General features: G+C 48.0%; 1 protein-coding gene across 1 annotated transcript in view; it reads right to left on the reverse strand.

The window, feature by feature from the left end:
* Positions 1 to 19,410, reverse strand: part of cep112 (centrosomal protein 112) — a 150,852-nt gene that overhangs the window by 47,523 nt on the left and 83,919 nt on the right. Inside the window, exon 20 of the mRNA XM_056288467.1 lies at positions 18,254 to 18,471. Coding sequence (XP_056144442.1) covers positions 18,254 to 18,471 — 218 coding nt within the window. The remainder of the gene's footprint in view (positions 1 to 18,253; positions 18,472 to 19,410) is intronic.

Below are 19,410 nucleotides of genomic sequence, written 5' to 3' on the forward strand. Positions count from 1 at the left end.
GTATTTTGATTGTGTATTTAAACAAATGTATAGAGACCAGTTTGTGACCTAACTGGCTTTGGTCTAGTTCTCATTTAAGGCTCACAATCACCTCACACAATGAAATAGTATGGGTATATTATACATTTCCTGAATCTTTACAGTCCTGTGAGTATTCCAGTGTTTGTGTTTTGTGTCCCTGATATTCCTAGATGCCACAGGGCTAAAAGAAAGTATATAGTTTAGGCGAAAATTGCAGAAAGATGTGTGTTATTGACGGGTTGAAGAGCTCAAGTGACCTCTATATTTGTGAGAAATATCCACAACAGGGCTTGAATGAAAGCTAAGAGGTCCCCTTTAAAATGATACCAAAGACAATATTATGGAACATTGAAAAATGTCCTGACCATGAGGCTAAACCAGGATATGCACCAGCGTCTAAAATGCAATTTAGTTTAGCGGGTGGTTAACTTCATGAGCTGATAACTGTGATACAGCTGCCACTCAGGAATGGTTATCATACCAAAATATCATCTACAGACATGGATCCTTTCAAAAATTATAAGTAAGTTTTGCCACCTTGAGTGTACCGAAATATCGTCTGGCCCATGGACTATATGTGTCCTGGTCGCTGCACTAGCGCCTCCTCTGGTCGGTCGGGGTGCCTGTTCGGGTAGGGGGGACTGGGGGGATAGCGTAATCCTCCCATGCACTACTTCCCCCTGGCAAAACTCCTCACTGTCAGGTGAAAAGAAGTGGCTGGCGACTCCACATGTATCGGAGGAGGCATGTGGTCGTCTGCAGCGAGCAATGGTAGCAGCGAGCGACCGTGACGGCTCGGAAGAGCGGGGTAATTGGGGAGAAAAGGGGGGGAGGATTGTACGTCCTCTTGCCTTTTTTTTCTGATGTGCACCTGCCAACATATGGTTTATTTTATTCATGTCTAATGCACACTTATTTTGAAATACCGAACGCATGACTATCTTCTATTTCTGACATGTCCCTTTGGGGGCGCATGTGAGAACATATGGCCATGATGACATGCAAACAAGGCTCAGATGTTACATGAAAACGTAACGAGCTGCTAGTCTATTCCTTTTACCTCCAGTCACCCAGGGGTATATGTATATATCAGGACACAATATACAACATCATATGTTCAAGAGCTCGGCCATCTACACACACAGAAACGAGTAAAAATACATAAAGATATTCATACAGTACGAGCAGATATACACAACAGTATGAACAGATATACACAACAGTATGAGCAGATATACACAACAGTATGAGCAGATATACCCAATATGAGCAGATATACACAACAGTATGAGCAGATATACCCAATATGAGCAGGAAACCACAAGATGAACAAGGCCAGAAGAACTGAGACAAATACAAAACAGCCATTAGAGCTAGATTAAAAATCCAGTCATATGTGGGTTTGTTTGTGTGTGTGTGTGTGTGTGTGTGTGTGTGTGTGTGTGTGAGCACTTTCAAAGAGACTACCTGTGCCCTGCCAAAGGCATCATGGTGCTGACGGCACTTTGAGGCTGTATCAGACTCTTCAATCGCCTCTTAATCGTAGCGGTGTAGAGTGTGGCTGCTTTGAAGTGTGTGTGTGTGTGTGTGTGTGTGTGTGTGTGTGTGTGTGTGTGTGTGTGTGTGTGTGTGTGTGTGTGTGTGTGTGTAAATGAAGTGGAAGTGGATCTGAAGGCAAGGCATGCACTGCTTACCAGAACTTAATTAACAATCTGCAGCTGGATCTAGGCCAAACACTAACACACACACATTTGCCTGCACACACGAGGAAGACTTTGCATACACAGGAAGCGTGCTTCTTTCTCTCTTTCGCTCGACCACACGTGGCCACACATGCGCACACACGTGCACACACACACACAAACAAACAAACAAACAGGGAGTGAAAAAGGCCAAACACATCCAGAGTATGATCTACAACGGTGGTGAAATGTAGTCGAGGTGGACATGTAGGGAGCTGGTGTGTTGTTGCTGAGAGAGGAGGAAGCTCATGTAAACAATTCCCAGTGGACTATTGCTGCCAACACAAGATCTCTTCCTCGTGTGTGTGTGCGCGTTTGCGTGATTGTCCGATAGAAAAAAAAGGCTTTTACGCAACACACCGTATGGACCTGGGCAAGACATTGCTTCCGTGTGACGTTCTTCCTCATACGTTCCGGTTCCCCGTGGTCACGGTGCGTTGCCGAGGAGTGACTGGGGCCTTCATCGTCACAACTTGCACTACGGGTCACGAACGTTGACACGTCTACCCATGCAACGTGCCCCGTGCAGTGCATCCTGGGACAGATTCAGGTGTGTGGGGGGGGGGGGGGGGGGGACAGCAGCGGCGGAGCGATGCCACCGGTTTACCAGGGAAGCCTCACCCCCCGACGAGTTACAAAGCGGTAGTGACAGTGGGACGAGTAAGTGTTCAAAACATTCGGCTGCTCACTACGCATGTCTCTCGTAGCAATTTGAGCTCAATTTGCTGTAGTGGGGGGGGGGAGGGGGGGTGCTGGGACGCATTATTTGCTCGTTTGTTTGTAATCATTGCTGTCTTGCTGTGCTGTCGTCCTGTGTGCGCACGTGTGTGTGTTGGAGAGAGAGAGAGAGAGACAGAGAGAGAGAGAGAGAGAGAGAGAGAGAGAGAGAGAGAGACAGAGAGAGAGAGAGAGAGAGAGAGAGAGAGAGAGAGGGAGAGAGAGAGAGAGAGAGAGAGAGAGAGAGAGAGAGAGGGAGAGAGGGAGAGAGAGGAGAGAGAGAGAGAGAGAGAGAGAGAGAGAGGGAGAGAGGGAGAGAGAGAGAGAGAGAGAGAGAGAGAGAGAGAGAGAGAGAGAGAGAGAGAGAGAGAGAGAGAGTTTGTAATGACAAGGGGGCTTTATTTCCATTTCACAGTTTGCCATCACTGGCTGTCAGTAGTGATTCTCTTCATCTCTGCTGCTTACTGGCGGTGCACACAACGCAGTAAAGAAATAATACATCACGGGCATGCACAGGCAAGCACACACACACACACACACACACACACACACACACACACACACGTGACAATGAAAAAGTCGGCTGTGGATGTAGCAACACAAAAGCATTACACACCAAAACATGCACAGGTAACGCACTTCTCAGCCAGACTGGCAGTCGGAGTCAGAAAACCAATTGCGCCCATTACCATCAGCGTGATTGAGTTCAGCATCTACACCACATCACGGGCCAAAAGAAAGAAGAAGGAGTTTGTTTAAGCGGGTGAATGTGCGACGGCCGGGGCAGCTCGTACAGTCAGGGCTATCTTTAACATGAGCAGGTGGGAACACTTGAGAGGCGCTGGAAAAGGGATCTCATTTTCATATTTTCCTCTGAAGTCTTCCTCTCCGCCCTCCCCACTTTCTCTCGTCAGTCTGCCCTTGGTCTATTAATAAGGGATCACTAGACTAATGGGGGGTACGGAGGTGGGGGTGAATGATGAGAGGCGGTGCCGGGGTTTTCACATGAGAGCGTCTGGGTGCAGATGGACCACCTGCAGGTCATTCATTTGATGACTTGGAGATGGGAGGTGTTTGGCTTCTCTGTGGTGTGGAAGGAGCAACAGAGAAGCTGGATTGATTCTGTGATAAAAAAAAAAAGTATGGAGAAGAGGACGTCCGGGTAGCATGGCAGTCTAGTCCATTGCCTACCGACACGGGGATCGCCGGTTAGAATCCCTGTGTTCCCTCCAGCTTGGTCGGGCGTCCCTACAGACACAATTGGCCGTGTCTGTGGATGGGAAGCCGGATGTGGGTAGGTGTCCTGGTTGCTGCACTAGCGCCTCCTCTGGTCGGTCGGGGCGACTGTACGGGGGGGAGGATAGTGTGATCCTCCCACACGCTACATCCCCCTGGTGAAACTCCTCACTGTCAGGTGAAAAGAAGCAGCTGGCAACTCCACATGTATCAGAGGAGGCATGTGGTAGTCTGCAGCCCTCCCTGGATCGGCAGAGGGGGTGGAGCAGAGACCGGGACGGCTCAGAAGAGTGGGGTAATTGGGTGGGTACAATTGGGGAGAAAAAAAAAGGGGGGGGGGAAAATCAACCAAAAAAAAAAAAAGAAAGTATGAAGAAGAGAACCGTTTAAATGTTTTTAGTCTACTAGTAGGTCGTTCCCCATCCATCCATCCACCCATCCATCCATCTTAGTTAAAAATCGACTTCCACTCTGACAGGCTGAGCAACTTTATCTCTACATTTGGAAGCGTGGGCCTCAACCCCAAATCAGAGCCCAATATTACGGTGTCCTAGTTAGAACCCCACTTCAAACCGAAGTGTAATCTATAGCATGCAACAAGACGGCAGCCGCCTGATGCCATATTTAATGCGATTGAGAAAGTGTGTCGCTTTCCCTCTCTCCTCTTGGATGACTTCAAAAAAGTGTGCAAGGGAGCTGTGTGATGTTTTTTTGGGATGGCAGAGCCTTTACTCTGACTCTTTCATCTGCTGGGTGACTCACGCGCTCCCCCTCCCCCTCTCCCTCCCTCTCTCTCTGCCGCTGGGCCTGATGGTGCACTGAGGAAACTAGGAGCCCAGATAGGTCTAGGCACAGTCGCGAATGCAAGTATGCATGCCTGCACTTGCATACATGCACGTGCATACTCTCTCTCTCTCTCACAGACACACAAACACATAAACACAAATTCCAGCTCTAGCACATTCTAATGGATTGGCACATGGCTGCACAGCAGCATTCATGTAAACACAAATCACAACAGTCACGAAAGTATACAAAATGTATACACAAGCACATTTTCTAGTGTGTACATGCATACAGCCATCTCATATCACTTTCAATCCATCCATCCATCCATCCATCCATCCATCCATCCATCCATCCATCCATCCATCCATCCATCCATCCATCCATCCATCCATCCATCCATCCACTATCCAAACCGCTTATCCTGCTTTCAGGGTCACAGAGATGCTGGAGCCTATTCCAGCAGTCATTGGGTGGCAGGTGGGGAGACACCCTGGACATGTCACCAGGCCATCACAGGGCCAGGCTGGGGCCCCGGGCCCCCACCCACATTCATACCTAGGGACAATTTAGTATGGCCAATTCACCTGACCTACATGTCTTTGGACTGTGGGAGGAAACCGGAGCCCCCGGAGGAAACCCACGCAGACACGGGGAGAACATGCAAACTCCACACAGAGGACGACCCGGGACCACCCCAAAGGTTGGACTACCCGGGGGCTCAAACCCAGGTCCTTCTTGCTGTGAGGCGATCGCGCTAACCACCGTGCCGCCGTCACTTTCATCCATCCACCCACCTTTCAAGCTGCCTATCCCAATTAGGGTCGCGGAACACTGGAGCCTATCCCAGCATTCATTGGCCAGAAGGCGGGGAAACACCCTGGATCGGTCGCCAGCCCACCTCAGGGCAGACACTTTCACACTCAGGGACAATTTTCAATTTTTCATGTCACTTTCATGAGCAGGAAAAAAAAAAAAACCCTGCAAGTTTGGAATTCTCCAAAACATCAAGCAAGCTAAACGTCACTTCTGCGTGTCTGTCCCAGAAGGTGACTTTCACCTGCTAAAAGCTTTGTCTCTCCTCCCACTCAGACTTGAGGGATAGAGGTGAACGCAGGACCTCTTTGATGTTGCCATGTCTACGCATCTCTCCTTCTAGCCTCATCCATGACCGACTAAATAATGTGATTTGGTGTATCTCCAAATTGCAGACGACCAGCATAAAAAAAGAAAAAGAAAAAAAAAAGAAGTGGGGGGGGGGGTTGATGATGATGAAAATAACAACAACCTCGCACCACCATTTTGTGGCTGAGAGATAGAACAGAAGGCCCGCTAAATGTGACGGCACACGTCACCATCAAGTCAGCATCACAGGATCAAAGCCGGTGCGTCGGAGTGGATGACTGTGAGAGGGAGGTTGTTGTTGTTGGGTGATGCGTTTCCTCGGTTGTTGGGATCTAGGCAGAGCTAGAGAACAAGAGACAGAACAAGAGAAAATCCCCAAGTCTCCAATATTATTCTTTATTTTTGTAAAAGAGGGCAGGCAGGGTGGAGTGGGTGGAGAAGAGTGTCAGGAGTGATTTGTGACAGAAGAGTACCAGCAAGAGTTAAAGGGAAGGTTTACAAGATGGTTGTGAGACCAGCTATGTTGTATGGTTTGGAGACAGTGGCACTGATGAAAAGACAGGAGGTGGAGCTGGAGGTGGCAGAGATGAAGATGATAAGATTTTCATTGGGAGTGATGAAGAAGGACAGGATTAGGAACGAGTATATTAGAGGGGCAGCTCAGGTTGGACGGTTTGGAGACAAAGCAAGAGAGGCAAGATTGAGATGGTTTGGACATGTGTGGAGGAGAGATGCTGGGTATGTCGGGAGAAGGATGCTGAATATGGAGCTGCCAGGGAAGAGGAGAAGAGGAAGGCCAAAGAGGAGGTTTAGGGATGTGGTGAGGGAGGACATGCAGGTGGCTGGTGTGACAGAGGAAGATGCAGAGGACAGGAAGAGATGGAAACGGATGATCCGCTGTGGCGCCCCCTAACGGCCTAGCAGCTGAAAGTAGCAGTAGAGTTTTGTAAAAGCTAGAAAAACAGTTTGGACACATCTGAGAGCAGTTACAGGTGTCAACTCTCCCCTTTTTCTTGGAGGCCTCCTTTATTTGGGAGTTACAATTTCAAAAAGGGATTTGATCAGTAGAAGGAATTATTAGTCCTCTGTTACCTCCTGTATATAAACGACTACGGGGAAATCAGGATGGTCTAAAAATGAGTGAGGTCACGTGGCCATATCTGTTGAACTGTCCTCATCAAAAATACTTCGCCTCAACCTGCTCCGGAGGCACTGAACTAGCTGACCCAGCCTTCCAGCTGGGGTTAAAAAGGTAACTTTCGGGGTGTCTGGGTACGGTAGCGGTCTATTCCGTTGCCTACCAACATGGGGATCCCGGTTTGAATCCCCATGTCACCTCCGGCTTGGTCGGGCGTCCCTACAGACACAATTGGCCATGTCTGCAGGTGGGAAGCCGGATGTGGGTATGTGTCCTGGTCGCTGCACTAAATGCCTCCTCTGGTCGGTCGGGGCACCTGTTCAGGCGGAAAGGGGAACTGGGGGAATAGCGTGATGCTCCCACGCGCTATGTCCCCCCTGGTGAAACTCCTCACTGTCAGGTGAAAAGAAGCGGCTGGCGACTCCACATGTATCAGAGGAGGCATGTGGTAGTCCGCAGCCCTCCCCGGATCGGCAGAAGGGGTGGAGCAGTGACCAGGATGGCTTGGAAGAGGGGGGTAATTGGCCGGGTACAATTGGGGAGAAAAAAAAGGGGGGGGATGCAAAAAAGAAAGAAAGAAGATAACTTTCAGCTTTGAAACAAAAAGAAGAAAATTAAAAGTGTATGTGCACATAAGTCAAATTGTCAAAGTGGTACTATCTCAACACAAGTGATACTTCCCTATGAAGCCATTTATAACTGGTATTACCGCCTGTCACCAGTGGAGGGCTCACAGTGGCTTCTATGGGAGGACGATGTGAGCAAGGCATTGCTCTATAACTTTTACATTTAGTAGGTTTAATACCTAGTAGCTACCTCTCACTGACAAAAAAAAAAAAAGAAAAGAAAAAAAAGTGGCATTTCTTTTTGAGTCGTAAGCCTTTGCCATCATATCACATAATGACTCCCCAAATCTGGAAACACCCGTACCGTAAGACTGTGACTGACCTGAGGTTACGCTGTCATTTGATCACCAAAAGCAACCTGGCCTACAATATTAACCCAATCGGCAAGTGTCAGCACTGCAGCCACGAACTGCTTTCATTTTGTAATCACAAGATGAGGCTAATGACGGAGTGGAGTATTCATATACCATATTTATACCAAATGCCATGAAGAAGACCACCCGCTGCACCCACGCCGCTTGTGTGTTCTGCTCCTTTTACACACTGGTAGAGAAGCTGGTGACCATGATGGACCAGAGTAATTTCTGAACCTTATGGCTTGGACCTCAAAAATGCAGTGTTAAACACACACACACACACACACACACACACACACACACACACACACACACACACACACACACACACACACACGTCTGAGGTGCAGGGAGGAAGTGCTGTGTGTGATAATGAGTGAAGAAAAGAAAAAAGAGTGTGTGTGTGTTAGAGAGAGAGAGAGACAGAGAGAGAGAGAGACAGAGAGAGCGAGAGAGCAAGAGAGGGGAGAGAGAGAAAGACAGACAGAGACAGCGAGAGACAGAGAGCAAGAGAGAGAGAGAGAGAGAGAGCGAGAGATGGGAGAGAGATGCTGTAACCCTCTACCATCTTCAGTATCTCTCTATGAGTACGGAGGAAACTTTACTGCAGTGATTGCATATTCTTCAAGCTGATACCACAGTTATGTGGGGGCTGAGAGGATGGACAGGTCACGTTGAGAGGATGGACAGGTCAGGTTGAGAGGATGGACAGGTCAGGCTGAGAGGCTGGACAGGTCAGGCTGAGAGGCTGGACAGGCCAGGCTGAGAGGATGGACAGGTCAGGCTGAGAGGCTGGACAGGTCACGTTGAGAGGATGGACAGGTCAGGCTGAGAGGATGGACAGGTCAGGCTGAGAGGATGGACAGGTCAGGTTGAGAGGATGGACAGGTCAGGTTGAGAGGATGGACAGATCACGTTGAGAGGATGGACAGGTCAGGTTGTGAGGATGGACAGGTCAGGTTGAGAGGATGGACAGGTCAGGCTGAGAGGATGGACAGGTCAGGCTGAGAGGCTGGACAGGTCAGGCTGAGAGGCTGGACAGGCCAGGCTGAGAGGATGGACAGGTCAGGCTGAGAGGCTGGACAGGTCAGGCTGAGAGGCTGGACAGGCCAGGCTGAGAGGATGGACAGGTCAGGCTGAAAGGCTGGACAGGTCACGTTGAGAGGATGGACAGGTCAGGCTGAGAGGATGGACAGGTCAGGTTGAGAGGATGGACAGGTCACGTTGAGAGGATGGACAGGTCAGGTTGTGAGGATGGACAGGTCAGGTTGAGAGGATGGACAGGTCAGGCTGAGAGGCTGGACAGGCCAGGCTGAGAGGATGGACAGGTCAGGCTGAGAGGCTGGACAGGCCAGGCTGAGAGGATGGACAGGTCAGGCTGAGAGGCTGGACAGGTCAGGCTGAGAGGATGGACAGGTCAGGCTGAAAGGCTGGACAGGTCACGTTGAGAGGATGGACAGGTCAGGCTGAGAGGATGGACAGGTCAGGTTGAGAGGATGGACAGGTCAGGTTGAGAGGATGGACAGGTCAAGCTGAGAGGATGGACAGGCCAGGCTGAGAGGATGGACAGGTCAGGCTGAGAGGCTGGACAGGTCAGGCTGAGAGGATGGACAGGTCAGGCTGAGAGGCTGGACAGGCCAGGCTGAGAGGATGGACAGGTCAGGCTGAGAGGCTGGACAGGTCAGGCTGAGAGGATGGACAGGTCAGGCTGTCAGCCAGAGGAGAGCGACACCAGGACGATCGGTAACACTTCAGAATAACTACACTATGAAGCATTAGTGAAGTATTAGTAACTACTGAAGTCATCATTTGTAAAACACCTGCATTTTTATCGCACGCCAAAGGGAAAACTCCAATCGAAAAAGGACGGGGGTGGACTTACGCCATCCATCAGGAGGACTGGAAGGCGTGGTGAGAAGAGCAAATATCAAATGCAAAGATTGTATTATTATATAAATATTATATCATATATTATTTTCTCATATATATAAGGTTGTATTGTTATTATAGCAGAATGAATAAGTATTTATAAAACATCCATTGACACACTAACCATTGGTTCATGTCTTGCTTTACAAATGTTACTAATACTCACCTAACGTTTCATTTGTGTAGTTATTCTGAAGTGTTACCGGACGGTCGGAACAGTAGCTCTGTTTGTGTGTCTGTCACCTATTGCTCCACATGTTTGTGCATGTGTGCGTGTTGTCCCTTTGGGAAGAGATGGGGTGGACAGAAACAGCGGTGATGAATGGTCGAGGGGTCCATCATTGAAAGAGTTATATGATGCAGCAGAAGTATGCCATGTACAAGCCAGCTTTTCACTGCGCATTCTAGGATTCATGACTTAATGATGAATGGCAACTCTGCTGCGCTACATCTGAATAACATATCAGACTTAGTTCAGTCTCCAGAGCTCGCCCGCCTCCTCTAAAACCCTCTCAATGAGAGGGAAGCCTAAGCTCATGAAAGAGCAATGTGATCAAACCCGAAATTGCTTGAGCCGACAGAGCTCGACTTTCCAGTATCTAATTCTACTTATTTTACTACACTACTGTTTGTAGTAAGAGGGCGGCACGGTGGCGCAGTGGTTAGCGCGGTCGCCTCACAGCAAGAAGGTCCTGGGTTCGAGCCCCGGGGTGCTAGTCCAACCTTGGGGGTCGTCCCGGGTCGTCCTCTGTGTGGAGTTTGCATGTTCTCTCCGTGTCTGCGTGGGTTTCCTCCGGGTGCTCCGGTTTCCTCCCACAGTCCAAGATATGTAGGTCAGGTGAATCGGCCGTACTAAATTGTCCCCTAGGTATGAATGTGTGTGTGTGTGGGCCCTGTGATGGCCTGGCGGCCTGTTCAGGGTGTCTCCCCGCCTGCTGCCCAGTGACTGCTGGGATAGGCTCCAGCATCCCCGCGACCCTGAGAGCAGGATAGGGGGTTGGAATAATGGATGGATGGATGTTTGTAGTAAGAAGTTGTAGGATTTGCTTTCACAGCCTCTTTGCAGAACAAGCTGGGGAGAAAACAAACCTTTACACAATAAAACAGTGGTGGGCATCAGCTATCTGTGCAAACACAGGAAGTGCGTGTGTGTGTGTGTTTTGGCTTTCATGTTAAGGTATGATCTACTGGGCTAGGCTAGAGGGCCATCGGTTCGAAGGTATGCGGGAGGAATGATTGGCTGCTGCCTGGCTGAAAGCTGCTCTCTCATTGGTTGAGGTTTGGCCCCAGGAGGTTTTGTCACACCTAGTTAGTGTCTGATGAAATGCCCTTTCCCTTTCATCTGAAGCCAACACACATACGCCCAACACAAACAACCAAGTGTGTACTTGATTACACACACACACACACACACACATGTTCAATTGACCCAGCACTTTATTAATAGGAGATGTGAGAATGTGGCTTGTAAAACGTTCCCATGCAGTACACAACTTTAACATAGCTAGCATACCATTCCAACACAAAAACACAAAGGCACACGGACCTGCAACACAGCGCTGAGGCCGACAGAAAAAGGCATCAGACAACATTTGCACAGCTAATCTCATGCCGTTCAAAGACCGCACTCTCTACGCTTACAGTAAGTGGGACCTCCAGATTCCGGGCCGTATTCACTTCCTGTCAAACGTGATGCCTCCTGGTCTTTTGTCTTACAGTATCGTAGATCTCTAGTGTTGACAAGTAGGGAGGGAGGGTGACATTGAGCTGCATGATCGACAGCGAAAGGTCCAAAACAAAGAGCTTTTCACCGCCAGGAAAAATAGCCCTTTGAGCTCATAGAAACTCTACGCAGCCCTAATCCCTAGCACTGAAAAATGAGTTGATTAATCGATTAACAGAAAGTTAATCAGTTAACATTTTTGGTAGTAGAGCAATTGTTTGAGTCATTCATCAAGTCAAAACACCAAAAGACTTGTTGGTTGCAGTTTTATAAATGTTAAGATTTGCTGCCTTCCTCTGATTTATATCAGTAAGACATAAATCTACTACTATCGGCTGCTCCCGTAGATACGAGAGGTTTTTTATGGCTGTTGGTCAGACTAAGTAATCAGTTTGATCAAATCAGTTAATTAAAAAATAATCAATAGAGTAATCTATTATGAAAATAATCTGCCGTTGAAGCCCAATTCATCACTAGCCATTGATATCCTGAGTTAATATGCTACAGTTAATATGGGAGCGTTCCAAGCAGAGGTCTAGATTTTGAGCGACAAAACTTTGGCCACCTAGTGGTGGATAATATTTTTTCACAATTATCACTTATTATTGTAGCAAAATAAAAGAGGAAGGCCAAAGAGGAGGTTTATGGATGTGGTGAGGGAGGACATGCAGGTGGCTGGAGTGACAGAGGAAGATGCAGAGGACAGGAAGAGACCCCTAACGGGAGCAGCCAAAAGTAGTAGTAGAATGTAGCAAAATAAAAGCTTGTACTAAGAGATGGTAAAGTAGTACGAGACTAATGACAAATGAGTCTTTTTTTTTTTAAATCAAGCTCAATAAATCCCTCTGGGTTTGTGAACAAACAGAGGTCTGTGTGTGTGTATGTACACATGTATCAACAAGAAACACTGCTCCCACACTTCCTCAAAGCCCAGCCCTGATTTCTGGGAAGGCTACCTCTTTCTAGGAAGCCCTAATGTGGGCTCGTCTGGGTTCTGACATAAATTGAAGGCACTGGGAAGGAGAGGGAAAAGAGAGAGAAAGGAAGAGACGGAGGAGGGTGGTGGTGGTAGTGGTGGTGTAGGGAGGGAATAAGAAAGTTAGATAAGGCGGTGGTGTGGGTGAAAGGTAGGAGTCGTGCTCCACTGAGGGCCCGGACATGCAGCATCTTTATCTGGCACAGAGGCAACTTCACAGGCCCCTCAGTGGAGCATGGAGATTGCGGGGTCTGGCCCCGTGTGCGTGCACTCTCACCCGTGAGCATATGTGGGGGCGTGCACACATGGATGGGTGAAAGAGCACCAACATAAACACCCAGTGTAAAACACACATGTAAACACGTACACACACACACACATACACACAATTCAAAGATAAACCTCAGTGGTAACCAGACTAAAACACCCTCCCACCACCTCCTCCGCCTCGCTCTCTCTTTATACTCCCTTCACTCCTCCTTGCCTTTGCAGTCCAGCTCAGAAGGTATAGAACAATCTTAATGCCTGATCTTATCTTTCTGATATTCTGCTTCTCATCATTTCGTTCCAATAGCTCCGTCTGTCTGCCTGCACAACATTCCTCCACCGCCCCGCACCCCTCTCTCTTCCCTAAACGTATGGGTCTTTGATGAGTATCCATTCATGGATTTAATGGATTTCTGTGGCCTTCTTTCCAGGATCTAGGAGATGTATTAAAAAAAGAAAAAGAACGGGAGGGGGGGGGGGGGGAGCTGGCCGGCCCCAGCCTGGTTTCCAAAGCGCAGCGGACTGCAGAGGACAGCAATTCTGTCTGCATCAAAAGAATGAGAAATTTTCAGCTTACAAAACAGGGAGAACTAGTCAATATGGATCTGAGGCCTGGACCACTTCAATCCCAGATGAAATAGCCGGGGCGCAACCGAATAATGAAACTTTCCCTGCCCACTCCCAAGTCCAACTTGGAGACAGATTAGAAAGTAGAAAAAGTGGGTGGGGGGCTGGGGGTGGGGGTGGGTAAAACAGACAACTTTCAGCGAGTTTTTCTTTTTTTGGAAGTATGTACTTCTAGCTGACACACACACAAAAAAAGAAACGCTGGGTGCAGAATTCATCAATATTTCTATAAAAAGAGAAGCTACCGCTGATAGCCTTATCAGCTAAAGTTCAGTTAGTCAGCCTTGCCTGCTTCGAATCGAGTCCAGACTCCCTGATCTGGGGGCCATAATTTCATCCAATACAAGAACAGAGGGAAGAGATGGAAATATTAGTGAGGGAAAAAAAATGATAGAATGACTTATAACTGGAAAAAAGTCTTCATGTCACAAAAAAACCAAAACCCAATAGAAACAGGCATCGGTGCTGTAAATGGGGACTACCCGGTAAAAAACGCAATCATTTCCCGTTATCTCTCTCAATCTCTTTACTATCCCTGGCTCTGTGCGCCATATGGAGCCAAAATGGCCGCCTGGGTGCTTTGGAGGTCCCTACATTCCGGGGCTAATGCTGCACAGCTGGCGCGGGGTGGGCTCTAATGAAAGAGGCTCTCTTTGATGGGCCCTGATGAGGGATTAGGTTCTGATCAACACCACCTTCAGTCAGCTTCCTGCTAGACCTGCACAGGATTATGGGTGATTTCCCAGGCCTGGGTCCAGTTACCATGGTGGTGAGGGGTGTAGGTACGAGAGAGAGAGAGGGGGAGAGAGAAAGAGAGAGAGAGAAAATAAGGGTAATAGTAAATCTAAGAAGTTTTGACAGAAGTCCGTTCTGGTTCAGCTAGATAGCAGAGAGCAAAGGTTGCTAACGTATCAAAAGAAACGCCGTCGCTTCACCCTCTGGCTTGGCTCTAACCCTGTAGCCAAATCGCCTCTGTTCTTAAAAACAGTATATTCCACATTTACAATGGGAGGTGGGTGGAACAAGACATTTCACCCTTTAAATTGTTCAGCATACCGAAGCTGTTCTTTTGTTATGTTTCCAGCAGAGCGGTTGAGGGTTGTGACGGCTGAGAATAAATAATTCTGGTTTCTGTGTATCAGATGATAAAAGGTAAAAACGTTTCAACTTCAAGGAAAAGGCGCACTACTGGAAACAAGTTTTAAGTTGTGTTGGAGGAGCCAGATCATTCATCTTCTGAACAGCTGAACGCTATTCCCTTTGAAATGAAGCACTCAACGGACAAAGACTGCTTTGATGAAGACACACGGAAGAATAATGTTTTCGTTTTAACAAGAGGAGGTACGCTGAAACCCTAGTCGGCAAAACCACGTTGCCTTCAGGGACTGGATCCTCTATGTCGTATAGGAAGTGAACAGTGAACTTACGGTTCTGAACTCAGCTCAGAACCGGTAACAACTTTTTTTGTTTTGTAAAAAAGGCGTGCAGTGTTTGGTAACTGCACATTTCACTCGTTCCTTTTTTCTGCTTTACTTCAATACGGGTGGCGCGGTGGCGCAGTGGTTAGCGCGGTCGCCTCACAACAAGAAGGCCCTGGGTTTGAACCCCGGGGTAGTCCAATCTCTTGAGGGTCGTCCCGGGTCGTCCTCTGTGTTGAGTCTGCATGTTCTCCCCGTGTCTGCGTGGGTTTCCTCCGGGTGCTCCAGTTTCCTCCCACAGTCCAAAGACATGTAGGCCAGGTGAATCGGCCATACTAAATTGTCCCTAGGTGTGAATGTGTCGGCCCTGTGATGGACTGGCGACCTGTCCAGGGTGTCTCCCCGCGTGCCGCCCAATGACCGCTGGGATAGGCTCCAGCATCCCGCGACCCCAATTGGGATAAGCGGCTTGGATAATGGATGGATGGATTACTTCAATACAGTGACATATTTCAGCTAATACATCTTCTATCAATTCTAACTTAGATCTTAGATCTCTGATTAGTACCTGTGAGATGTGCCTTCTCCATCTCCAGTGTGTTAACTTCATTGACTGCAGGAGTCATCATGAGGCCAACCATATCCAAAATGTTGTCAGTGATGCTGACATCACTAGCTTGTTGCTAGAGCACCAACCAGAGCATGGGCCTGTGGGTTCTGGGACTCATACACTTGTGTGGTGACTGTATGAGGTAAATTCTGACTCTCAAACACCATAAACCAATGTCTTGAAAGCGGCACGGTGGCCCAGTGGTTAGCACTGTCATCTCAGAGCAAGAAGGTCCTGGGCTCGAACCCCAGGGTAGTCCAACCTCAGGGGTCATCCCAGGTCGTCCCCTGTGTGGAGTCTGCATGTTCTCCCTGTGTCTGCGGTGGGTTTTCTCCGGTTGCTCCGGTTTCCCCCACCATCAAAAAGACATGCATGTTAGGTTTAATACTCCTGTCTGTGTCCATGACCGAGGCATGGCAAGACAAACTGGAGTTGGTCCCCAGGCGCTGCACGGCGACTGCCCACTGCTCCTAGCTACACAGTTAGGATGGATCAAATGCAGAGCATGAGTTTCACCATGGGGACTAATAAAGTATATCAAAATCAAATCAAATCAAAATCAATAAGAAAAGCCAGCAGGTGTGATAATTTAAACCAAATAGATGTTTTTAATGCTTGAAGGGAACTATGTACAACAATTTTGTTTGTTTTTCTTCTGACTGACTCAATATCCACCTTCTCGACAGTGACCTGATTCGGAGAGACTGAGTTGGAAAGCAAACAAAAAATGAATCAATAGCATTAAGATTATTGATTCCTCAGCAGATCGCCCTGACTAATGCCTATTCATGCAGGCTTTATTTAAAGTCTGCTGCATCATTAATTGCCCAAGTCACTCTTGGTGAAAAGAATCTGAACCTCTTCCATAAACTCATTGGCTTAAGCAACCCCAGGCAGGATAAGACAGATGGCTAATCTCATTTATCCCACCTGGCGTAAACTAACTGCAACAGTTTCACTCCCAACTCCAGGCGCTTGCGTCCCAGCTTATTCATTCTACAGCGCTTTCAAATCCTTATGTCATGTTTTATGCACGTTCCCAGTTTATGTCTCTAGTTCTGACATGATTATGTGTTGTTGCTCTTGTTGCAAGCTAATGTTCCTCTTGGGGACAGCTAATGTGAACTTGTGGGTTTCTAGTTAATGTAAGGTCAATATTGGTTAGATAAAGGCATCTCAGCTTTCACATGAATGCACAAAACGTGCATAAGCCGGCTTATGTACATACACAGACACACTCAGACTCAAACAGCATAGGGACATCTCTTTATGTCCACTTACAAGGGTTAAAGATCTACTCCAATAATAAGAGCAGGTTATGAAGGCAGCTGTCATGGTACGACTTGAGTGGCTGGGACCTCAATTAATCAATCACTTGCTTAGCAACACATGCATGTTCTTGGCGACAAGGCATTTGGCTCACCAATTACAGACTGAGCCAGTCTGTAATGAGTTTCCTGCGTACAAATAACAAGATATTACCCTTTCACTTTGCGTGCAATGCATGCGCCAAAATCCAGTTTTGCGTGCAGATGATACGCCAACCCTTTCCATTAACTTCTGTGGAGAGCTGATGGGTCCAAATACCACGCATCACCTTGAATGGTGGTGATGTCACCAGCGAGGCTCAGTTCACCAGTGAGGCTCAGTTCGCCCAGTTCACCTGATGCGTGGACATCCACAAGCAGGTAAGCCGGGGAAACAATCTACTGTAATTAAATCATGGTATTAATGGTAGTATTTTAGTTACTTTATTAACCCTGACCCTGACCCTAACCCTGACCCTGGCCCTAACCCTAACCTTGACCCTGGTTGTGGATGCCCACGCTTCTGGTGAACTGGGCAAACTGAGCCTCGCTGGTGACATCATGACCATTCGAGGTGACGCGTGGTATTTGGACGCATCAGCTCTCCAAAGAAGTTAATAGAAAGGACTGGCGTATCATCTGCATGCAAAACTGGATTTTGGCCTATGCACTGCACGCAAAGAGTAATATTGTGTTATTTGTACGCAGATTGGTGAGACCGGGTTGACGGACTCCACTGCATTGTAAGCCAGCATAGTCTGTACGTCTTGATGCATGCTCAATAATTCTGCTCTCATTCTGCCAAAAAGCACCACAGAGCGCCACAGGAAGTCATTCTGCCTGTGGCCATCAAACTTTACAACTCCTCCCTCAGACTCAGACTGCAGACACTCTGAGTTAATGGTCACTGGACTGGCCCTGTTGAGTTTTGTTTGTGCTGCTTGTTGTGTGCTGCGGTAGTGCAGTGTAAATAGGTGTTAGGTGCACCATGCTTGTATTTCTATTTATCTTTTATTTCTGTTTCTATTTTCTTATCTTGTATCGTGTTAGTTTTTAGTTATTAGAGCATAAGTGTCTGTAGTAGAACCCAATTTCCCCTCGGGGATGAATAAAGAATTCTGATTCTGATTAATCCAGGTAAGGATATCTCAGAAAGTTCAATCAGTTCATCTGGACACAACTGGACACTAAATGATGAACTGATTTAACTTTCTGGGCATACAGTCTGTAGTTGTAGGTGTGTGTGTGTGTGCTTGTACCGTAGTGTAATTTAGAGAATGACAAACTCACACATTCTCCTCCTTCTGCTGCCAAGCCTTGACGCTTCACTTACAAAGACGGTGTAAGAGCAAATAGTCACCTCCTGGATGGAAGCCCTTGTCAACAGATCCTTCCTTCAGAAATTTTACAGAATCTACACTGATGAGGGTGAAAGGTTTCTCAAGGCAGTCTCGCATTACATACACGGAGATAAGGGGGTAATTATTTTCCACTCTCTGCACTGACGTGGAGATGAGTTAAAATGTAGCTAGTGAACTAACACAAATAGAGATTTTTATGCTTCAGTGCATCTGTAATCCTCTTCACCATCCATCATCCTTTGTCTTTCCCTACCTTTATTAATCCCCTCATCTTGCACTTTTACCCACCTTCTCCTCGATGGCGTCCTTTTCCCGCTGGTGGTCTCGACGGATGCGCTCCATCTCTGTGCGGAACTGAGTGAGGGAGGCCTCCTGGTCCTGTGCAGCCCTCTGCCTCGCCTCCTCTGAGACCAAGGCCATTTCGGCCAGCTGCTGCTTCCTTTGGGTCTGGACCGCCTGGATCTCCTCGCGCAAACTTGCAACCTGCTCCCCAGTTGCGAAATGGTCTGGAGCGACAGGAAGAAAGAGTGAGAGAGAGAGAGAGAGAGAGAGAGAGAGAGAGAGAGAGAGAGAGAGAGAGAGAGAGAGAGAGAGAGAGAGAGAGAGAGAGAGAGAGAGAGAGGAGAGAGAGAGAGAGAGAGGAGAGAGAGAGAGAGAGAGAGAGAGAGAGAGAGAGAGAGAGAGAGAGAGAGAGAGAGAGCTATTTGTACTAGCTAAATGAGAACAACATTTAATGATGCCTGCAGGTACAATGTGTTTCCAAAATGTAAGCACTCAATTCTTTTTAAATATTGTCATTAAAGCCCAGAGAATAAATTATTAATGGGTTTGCTGAGTCACAGGGTAAGGCACATTTTCCCCCCCTCCCTTTTTCCAATTACCCCACTCTTCCAAGCCGTGCCAGTCTCTGCTCCACCCCCTCTGCCGATCTATGGGGGGCTGCAGACTACCACGTGCCTCCTCCAATACATGTGGAGTCACCAGCCACTTCTTTTCACCTGACAGTGAGGAGCTTCGCCAGGGGGGACGTAGCCACATGGGAGGATCGCGCTATTCCCCCCAGTTCCCCCTCCCTCCTGAACAGGCCGCCCAACTGACCAGAGGAAGTGCTAGTGCAGCGACCAGGACACATTACCAATCCGGCTTCCCACCCGCAGACACGGCCAATTGTGTCTGTAGAGATGCCCGACCAAGCCGGAGGTAACACGGGGATTCGATCTGGTGACCCCCGTGTTTGTAGGTAACGAATAGACCGTTACGCTACCCGGACGCCGGTAAGGCACGTTTTAACGATGGAGGGATATCCCTGCTGAGAGGATGTACATTTCAGCTGTGACCTACAATGAAATGGTAAACGAGGTATTTTGACAATATGCAGCAATAAGAGCACAGATGGAAATATAATCCATGAATGTATGAAAGCATGTCGATAACACAGCCTCACT

The sequence above is a fragment of the Lampris incognitus genome, chromosome 10, assembly GCF_029633865.1.
Source record: "Lampris incognitus isolate fLamInc1 chromosome 10, fLamInc1.hap2, whole genome shotgun sequence".
Taxonomy (NCBI): Eukaryota; Metazoa; Chordata; class Actinopteri; order Lampriformes; family Lampridae; genus Lampris; species Lampris incognitus.